The 9,347-nt window shown below is 36.4% G+C and overlaps 1 protein-coding gene across 2 annotated transcripts in view; it reads left to right on the top strand.

Annotated features, from left to right (window-relative positions):
* The first annotated feature begins 4,333 nt into the window (after positions 1 to 4,333).
* Positions 4,334 to 9,347, top strand: part of LOC145788233 (tyrosine-protein phosphatase non-receptor type 11-like) — a 39,196-nt gene continuing 34,182 nt past the window's right edge. For both annotated transcript variants that reach the window (XM_082599998.1, XM_082599997.1), the window contains exons 1-4: positions 4,334 to 4,500; positions 6,787 to 6,909; positions 7,026 to 7,220; positions 8,926 to 9,088. In XM_082599998.1, the coding sequence (XP_082456124.1) occupies positions 4,490 to 4,500; positions 6,787 to 6,909; positions 7,026 to 7,220; positions 8,926 to 9,088 (492 nt within the window). In that variant the 5' untranslated portion in view covers positions 4,334 to 4,489. The remainder of the gene's footprint in view (positions 4,501 to 6,786; positions 6,910 to 7,025; positions 7,221 to 8,925; positions 9,089 to 9,347) is intronic.

The raw sequence follows: 9,347 nt of genomic DNA, 5'->3' as shown, positions 1-9,347 counted from the left end.
TCGTGAACACGCAGGGCGTGAACTGAAAGACGATCGATTCGCCATTGAAATGCATTGGGCAAAAGCTTCGTTGGGGGGCTGTCTTCGAACAACGATTGCTCGCATATTCAATAAGATATAAAAATGAAAGTTAGCACTTCAATAAACAGTAACATGTTCTTTTAATTGGATTTGATTTAGATTGTTTATCATTTAAAATGATGTTTTCGTTGTGGTTTGAATGTTTTCGTTATGGTTTGAATTTGTTCAAGTTTAGGTGGCCACCAGATAGAGCTAGTAGCATAGTGGGACTTGATATTAACTTAGTTGGTTAGATCTATGCTTGTGCTTTTCACCGATCGCATATTTGTTTAAATTGAACAACAAATCAATAAATGGAAGACAATTTCCTTCTGGTGTGTTTCATTGCATTTCCACCCCGCACTTCCTCTTTCATAATAGTATATTCCAATGTGTGTGACGTTTTTGACGTCATCATTTTGTCCAGTTGACCAACAGGGCGTCTATTCCAATGTGTGTGACGTTTTTTGACGTCATCATTTTGTCCAGTTGACCAACAGGGCGTCTTGTGCAAGAGCACCAAAAAATATAGTCAATTCGGCGAAATGTCTGAAAAAAAAAAATATATATATATAAGTCAATTGACTATATATGACCAACAATGACCGAAATAAATAAAAAATGACCAAATTTTTATAAGTCATTTCGGACAAATGACCGAAAAGTCTTAGCGAAAAAATAAACCCAGGTTCCAAGCAACATGTGCATTCTTGCATTGTTACTACAGTACATTGTTGTAAGAACCGGTGATGAATATTGAATATCAGGGTTCGACCTTAACTTTTTTTTGCACTGGCCAACCGGACCAGTGGCTTACCATTTGCACTGGTCCGCACGATATCGCACTGGTCCGTCCCGTTTACTGGTAAAAACAAGATTGTCGTGGGAAGCACGAGGCCAACCCAGGGAAAATCACTTTAAAACGACAATAATGAATGTTGGCAATAACATGGAAATATACAATGGCAATAACAGTAAGAACAGTTTATCTAGGCAAGACATTCAATCTACGTTGACTCGTTGAGTCTTCAATCTACTTGGGGCTCTTCTTCAATCTGATGACGGGACGATCACGGAGTCATAATCGGAACCCAATGTGTGTTTGTCTGGCCTTGTCAACACATAGCCAGTGTCGGGCCTTCTTGACCTCACAGATGAATCGTTTGCCAGCCATAGATGTATGGCAGGTTAGCGTCGAAACTAGGTTACCAGAGCTCACGTGTTGTTGCGATTACCCTTTTTCTTACAATTTAACACCGTCACGTGATGTTGCGATTGCTTTCTTACGATTTAACACGTGATGTTGCGATTGCCTTTTTCTTACGGTTTAACATGCACGGATCACCTGTTTTGTTGTTTGAAGAGAAGCACTAACGAGAACCACGCATTCTAAACGATCAAAAGATATAGGCCTAATACGATGATATTTTCGCACTGGACAGTCGGACCAGTGCGAAACGAATCGTACTGGTCCGCGGGGAACTCGCACTAGACATTGGCCAGAGGACCAGTGCTAAGATCGAAGGGTCTGCTACTATTCGGTGAGTCCGATTCGATGAGTTCCTAACCTCTAACCCCTAACTCTAAAACGGCAATGATAATTAGGCTACAGTACCCAATAATTAAAAAAAAAAATTTGAAAAAATCACCGAATAAAGATCGGACTTACCGAATCGAACTCACCGAAGCGGGCCATTCCGAAGATCGAACCCTGAATATCCATTGTTTTCAACCTCGTCCAAAGTGTTTTTCTCCAATAATATTTGCATTCCTTAAAAAACTCACTTGTTAAATTGTTTTTCACCCAATAGCCCACCGCATCTTTCACTAGTGATTCTGTTCAATAGCGATTGATGGTGTAGCGCCCTGCGTTTCACCTTAGGTCTTTTTAACGTTTACCGTCGTGAAATGTTACCATTTTTCTGCAAACTGTGGCAATCGGACTTCTTTTAATCTCACCGATATCTGTGACATCACAACGCGAACTTTGACGTTGATGTTTTTGATTCAAGCGTGCTATTTTTAGCTCCATACCAGCTGTGTAGTTTTGAGTATGGAACGTGGCCTACGAAAATAGTGGTATGGTAGAAAAGCACGGCTTACACTCATTGTTTGTTTTGAAATCGCAAAGTTTTTTTTTTCAAGTCTTTTGCGCTGTCTGGTAAAATAATTAATATGCAATGTTCTTCAACTGAACGAAACTGCACAAATCAAATTACGCACTGCATTTCACAACAGTAGGCTGCTTTTTTCAGCAATTTAAAAAAAACTCTTCTGTTTTAATGAAGTCCAGCTGTGCAAAAATTGTTTTTTTTGTAGTGCGATGTCTATTAGATTATGGCCTGGGATTACAGACACTTGTCTTTGTTTTGATCGCATGCGTATGTCTCACCTCTGCTTCATTTCGCCTTTGAACATTGCAGACAATTATGCGAAGCAAAAAAGAGACATTCTCATTTCGCTAACAGGCACAATTATACGATTAAATGAATGAAGTATGCAAACTAGAAGCAAATCCTGATGCTTTTATCCGACTTATACTTTTAAGCGGTATTCGTTTAACCGATGTTTTTACTTAACATTAGATTGGATTTGGTTTGGGATTTTAGGTTTTGATTCAAATAAACGATTGATACGTTTAAGCAGTATACTATTAACCGATTTCGTCTGTATAACAACTATTCAATATCTCTACAATTTACCTCTATGACGAAATCTTACCATGAGTTCACCCTTGTTGTTCTACAATCGTAAACATATTGTTGAAATTTGCAATTTTAATTTGCATAATTACTTGCCTTTTCTTTTAATCTAATGTGCTTTATATATCTCCATACAAACAAGTTTTACACACATTATTTCATTTCCAAATGCAAAATCTCTTCATTCTAAAAAATGTAAATTTAAAAATTGGTAAATTCAAGACAAATGTACGACCAGTCCAATTGATGTCAAGTTATCTTGTTGTGTATCGCGATTTCGAATATTAAATTCTCTTCAACATAACTTTATAACAGGCATAGTAAAATCTTCAAACTTTAGTTGGTCAGTTTAAGAATGCAGTGCTCAGTTAAGTTTAGAAAGAAATCAACAATTACCGTAGTGTTTTTCGGTAGCTAAGAAACAAATAAATTTAGTCTGCGAGCAGTAGTGACAATATTATGTAAATTTATGAAGGGAATTAAGTCATACATTACTAAAACGGAGTGACAACGCCAGGGAGGGGGTCGTCGCCGCTTAAAAATTGGTGTTTTAAATTCTGCAATGTGAACTCACAAATGAGCTTGTTTCCAAAACCGCTTAGGTGCCACTTTTACAAAATTGAGTTTAGAGTGTCATTAGGTAGAGTATTACCTTAGGTACCTACTATCCATTCCTTTTTTTCCAAAACCTTCTCTTTCTGCTTCAAATTCGACACTAAAAATTGCGTTTTCTTCCAAAACCACTTACGCGCATAAACGTTTTTCGTGGTTTTCTCGAAATCACGAAAGTGGATGTAAGCGGTTTTGAAAACAAGCTCTTCAAATAAATTCCTTGAGACTCATTTCGTTACCTCTGTGTCATCGAAGCGTAGTTACGCCAGCAGTGGTTGTGCTGTCATCAGGGAATTATAAACATTCAATAAATATAGCCACAGCCTCAATAGTGTTGTCAGATAAGGAATTCTGCCCTAATTTGGGAAAAGTTTAAAGCTGTTGAAAGCAAAAAACTTGTACTTTGGAAAATTTTTTTTAGTCCTGTGCAAAGATCAAAACCTCTAACCTTATTCCTAACTCTAACCCTTACCTTAACCCTTCCTAACTTTAATCCTAACTTTGGCAACTCCTGATTGTAACAATGGCAGCAAGTGTGTAAAAATAGCCACTTTCTAAAAAAACCTAGAACTCCTGCCTTGTCATTCGTGCTGTGGTGGCCATTTTTCTTCAAGGACCTCTGAAAATCTTATGAATATATTTTCAATCTCTTAAGCTTGTTTGTAGTAATGTGGTGGGATTATTGTACAGTATTAAAATTGCAGTAGTGCCTTTTGTGATTGCTATTTTTACATCCAATTGTGTTTAAATAATACAAATTCTTTGCATCAGAATTCAGCTTTTCGGCAAGTTACATGTTGGTGAAAAAAAGATTGCCTGATAGCAATAGATGCAGATGTCTGTGCTTATTATCAAGAGCATAAGCCTGGTATATTTTATCAGTCAAAAGTATGGTGCTCATAAAAGTTGCACGTGAACTAATATTATACATTTTGAAAATTTTTTTATCAGATATTTGCTACTTTTCATGAAATTTGTCCGGCAAGTTTGTTTTACCTGAAGGTTTGGAGTCTATAATGCATTCAACATTTTAGGAAAATTATTGCAGAATTTCAAGATGCAAAAATAATACTTGTTTCTTGGACAACAAACAGTATTCCTCAATACTCCATTCAATGTCACGAAGGTAAGGAAAATCTTATCATGAAAACTTTATCAAATTGATTTAGTGTTGTTACCTCACATTTAAATTTATCGAATTTATGATTGTGTTCTATTGCAACAAATGCATCATATGTTTTTTAGCCCATAGCTCTAATAAAACCTACATACTATCCACTACCGTATGATGTAGCATTACAGCGAGACCACTACAGAGAATCAAATTAGAATGGTTTTCGAAAGTTGTAAAGGTTTCAAAGAATGTAGGTGTAGCCTGTTTAAAAGTAGCTTTATACGTACTGAAGCGCTAATCTAGGCATGTGGTTGTTAATAGCGAGTTCATAAAGTTAGTTAGCGCTTAGCAGTGAGTAGAATATTGAACTTATCAAGCAATTATCCGCCTAAATCGGTGACGTGGCAAAAGGCAAGTTAACTGAGTTCAAATCTGCACAGAAAGATTATTAGAAGTTTATTTAAGTGTTCAGCATGAAATCTGATGCAATAACTGAAAGTTTTTCATTTTGTTATTGTCACGATTCTATCTTTTACCAGGAATGAGACTTGGAAAGATTAATGACATAGTTTATTGGGATATCAACGTAAAAAGGTCAAATAAATGGTCGAGTACTTCTACTTGTGAGATGATATATGAAAACTCTTGAAGGACCTTAACGAATGGTTCAGCACTTCAACAAAAATCAAAAATAACTGTTAACAGCAATATATTCCAACACCTGTAAGCTGTAACTCTTATATTTGACAACAACAACTTTTAATAGCATCAACTCTCATCTACCAATAACCATTAACCAACTTCAATTCAACTCTCAATCTCAGTAATCATTTCTATAATCATTACGCAAATTATGCCTCTATTTGGTCTGCTACTATTCGGCGAGAGCCTTTTTTCGGCGAGTTCCCTATTCGGTGATTTTTTGAAAATCCAACTACGCCTTCTGCAAATCCAATGATATTGAATCAATGTAAATTTGAACTGTTAGGCTAATTGGGTTCTTTGAATCCTACGTCACTGTCTGTATGCAAACTTAGAATATATAATATTAGTTATTTTTGTCATCAAATCACCTAGCCTAATTATATTTTTAGAAGTAGTCCTGCCAGACTTTTTTATTTTTTGTACTAAAATTCGTATCATCAAAGCTACTTTACTTTTGTAGCTTTAATGTTTTATACAAATTGTTGCAACTATAATCTCCTTAATTTGCTATTGACTGGAATTTTTTTGCATTTTTATCACTACCTTTTTGGTGAAAATACAGTATATACATATAATTGCGTTTAAATAGCCATAAAATTATTTCACTTGTAACTTTTGTAAAACTCTTGAAAAGTGAAATTGATTGAACAAAGTTTATTTGAACAGAAGTAGTATGTCTGTACATTTAATTGTATCTCTATTGTTATTTACTTTTTTCTGAATCCGCATTCCGCATGGTCACACTGAGCCGGTTCGGCAATATTTCTTCATAACTGTTAGTGTTAGGCTAACTGGGTTCTTGGAACAAATCGAAGTCTTCTGTGTATCCTACTCATCAAAAGTTCCTTTTTCTACATGATTTCAATGTTCATAACAACCTACTACCTCACAAATTGCTTGATTAGTTGGAGTCCCTTGTAGTTTTCCATGTATGCAGATTGCAGAGTCTTCTAGAAGTATATACATGACATAATAAAGATTTTGCAATCAAAGGGGAGCAAGTCTTTTAGGCGCAGATAGCTAGGCGCCGGTCAAATAGGCGCGCACACTGTGCTGTCAGGATATTTAGGTGCGGAGCACCGTGGCGCCTTTACATTTAGGTGCTATCCCTAGTAAAGTCTGCAGATTGTATCAGCTTGGCAGATAGGGCAATGGTTTGTTCATCAGCTTGCTTTTAATATTACATGTTTTATAAAGTGCATACGATACCAGCAATGAATGCAGCGCTATATAAAAGCGCAATATTGTTATTCCCAACCAGTCTCACATCAAAAAGCATCAAAACGTCTTGCAATGAAACATAATTATGCTGCATCAATGATCTGACAAGAGGTTAACTTTGTGTAATGATCAGATCCAAACTAAGGTGTAATTGCAACGCTTTTTTAAATTGCTTTACCTTTTGGTACTTTCAAAGTGTGTGCATTCTGTTGAAGCACCTGTTGTAATTAATAGACGATGTTCACCAACAATGATGATCCAGTGTATTCCATTACAAATGTTGGATAAAAGTCTGAAATATTTCAATGATATGTCACTGTAACTGTTGATGATATGTCACTGTTTTGAAGTCTCATTGCCTATTTTGTTTAGGTGGTTTCATCCTAACATTAATGGAGCAGATGCTGAAGCTCTGCTGCTTAACCGTGGTGTTCAGGGAAGCTTTTTGGCAAGACCAAGTAAAAGTAATCCAGGAGATTTCACTTTATCTGTCAGGTATGCACCTTGCTTGTATAGTGGTTACATCAATTTAACTTATAGAAAGCTTTACTGAAATATATTTTTGTAAGCTATTTATATCACTAAAAGATGTTTTGTGACTAATTGTTTAGGCGAGGTGAAGGTGTAACGCACATAAAGATACAGAACACTGGAGATTTTTATGATTTATATGGAGGCGAAAAATTTGCTACACTGACTGAGTTAGTGCAGTTCTACACCGAGAAGCATGGCCAGCTGCGTGAAAAGAATGGCGAAGTAATTGAACTGAAATATCCACTCAATTGTGCTGATCCCACTTCTGAGAGGTAACTTGTCATTTTATACCACTGAGTTAAAACGATTGTTTTAACACTACTTTTGAACGACGAAGTTATAGGAAAGATGAATGAAAAGTCAATATACATTTCATAAATTACAGTATAATTTTGTGACTGCACTTTTTATTAATAATATACCTTTGAATTTACCAATGGTCCAGATAGATATAATACAATGCAGTACAATATAAAATAATGATAGAAATAGGAACCACACTGAATCGACAAATTCAAGTGTGTTTGGGAGCTTTCGTCACACACGTGGCTTGTTGCCACATATTATATCATATCAAAGAAGAAGGTTTTAAGTTTTACTTCAAATGACAAGAATGACTGATATATAGCCTACTGACGAAGCCACGCTTGTGTGGCAAAAGCTAAACAGTACCATTGAATTTATCAATATAGTATGGTTTTCTTTGTTTCTCCAATGATACAAAATATTTGTATTTTTGTCATGCTTTCACACAGGTGAATATATCTATCTACAATTTATCATTGCCTAGTGTCTACCCTGTCGGCTTTTTTTATGCCACTCAGTCATGAGGGTCGATCGATTCGAGGTCTGCCTACTGCAAATCTTCCAGAATAGTATGTATCAAGCCAATGCTTCTTATCCTATCCTCGAAGGTTATTCCAATCAAAGGACTGACAACTTAACTGAGTTTTATTGAAAAATCCTAGATATGCTAGCCTAGTCACGGATCTTGACACTACCAGAACCCATATTCGCTAAAAATTTTTTTTTTTTTAAATTTTTATTCCAAAAAATAAACGAATCACAAACCTAATCGTATGTAAGGAATCATCTTGTAGTGTTGAACGTGGACTCTTCCAATTCACTGGATTGCAAGGTGTGGAATTGAAGACTTTGCTTTTGACACAGACCAGACCTTAGACAGCCAGACAGCTAGGCGAGGATTAATTCATATCTTGTATAATCAAAACTGGTTATTATGGTGTATTGAAGTTGTTTTAACCAAACTGTTCAGCTATCGGAATGTTATAGAGTTCTATTGCTTTTGTCGTATCCAGGCTTGCACCTAGTGGTTGAAGATTTAGATTAAGTGGACGGGAAGGCAAGGACGCCAATCTTCGTGTCCACCTTCAGGCATGCCTTTAAGTGTCCTGCCAGAAACACAGCCGCATGCTCTTGTGCGGTGTCGAACCAGCGCCCTTTCGATTGCCGTTCCAGAGCCCTCACCACTCGGCTATGCAGCCGAGTGGTGAGGGCTCTATTGCTAAAGAAAGATAACGATATTCTAACAGATTGCAAACGTGCTTTTGAATACAATTTTTTAAAAGTGCTCACACTACACTGTGAAGAAGCTTTATGATCAGCATCTATGCTGGTGCACAGGGGTCTGCTACTATTCGGTGAGTCCGATTCGGTAAGTTCCTAACCTCTAATCCCTAACCCTAAAACGGCAATGATAATTAGGCTACGGTACCCGATAATTAAAAAAAAAAATTGAAAAAATTCCCCGTTAAGGGATCGGACTCACCGAATCGGACTCACCGAAACGGGCCATTCCGGTGGACAGACATGGACATCAAATCCTTATTGTGCAGCCATGCTTTGAATTCGAACACTTCAATGCAGAATTCAATATTGAAAATAAACTTTTCTTTATAGTTTACTGCAGACGCCTGCAAATCAACATTAGATATCAATTTTAATATGTTTTTCTAGATGGTTTCACGGGCACACTTCTGGTCGGCAAGCAGAAGTCTTACTGATGGAGAAAGGAAAAAATGGAAGTTTTCTGGTGAGACAAAGCCTAAGCAAGCCAGGAGACTTTGTTTTGTCAGTTCGATGTGATGAGAAGATAATTCACATCATGATCAGACACAGTGTGAGTAAATTTTGTGACAATATACGGTAGTCCAACACATGTTGCTATGGAACTTGATCCAACTACTAAAAACTGGTTGAAAAAGTTTGTGACTGAAAGCAAGCTTTTATGATTGCTGCTTGGATTGTCTCTATTCAAAAATTTAAAACTAAAACTAACAGCTTCAAACTAAACTTTGTTTTTATTTATGACAAATAACATTCTTGTGTCACAATATTTTGACCCAGCCAACCTAAAGTACGACTACTCAGTGTGTTAC

This window comes from Aplidium turbinatum, chromosome 2 (genome assembly GCF_918807975.1).
Source record: "Aplidium turbinatum chromosome 2, kaAplTurb1.1, whole genome shotgun sequence".
Taxonomy (NCBI): Eukaryota; Metazoa; Chordata; class Ascidiacea; order Aplousobranchia; family Polyclinidae; genus Aplidium; species Aplidium turbinatum.
This window is presented reverse-complemented; position numbering and strand designations above follow the sequence as displayed.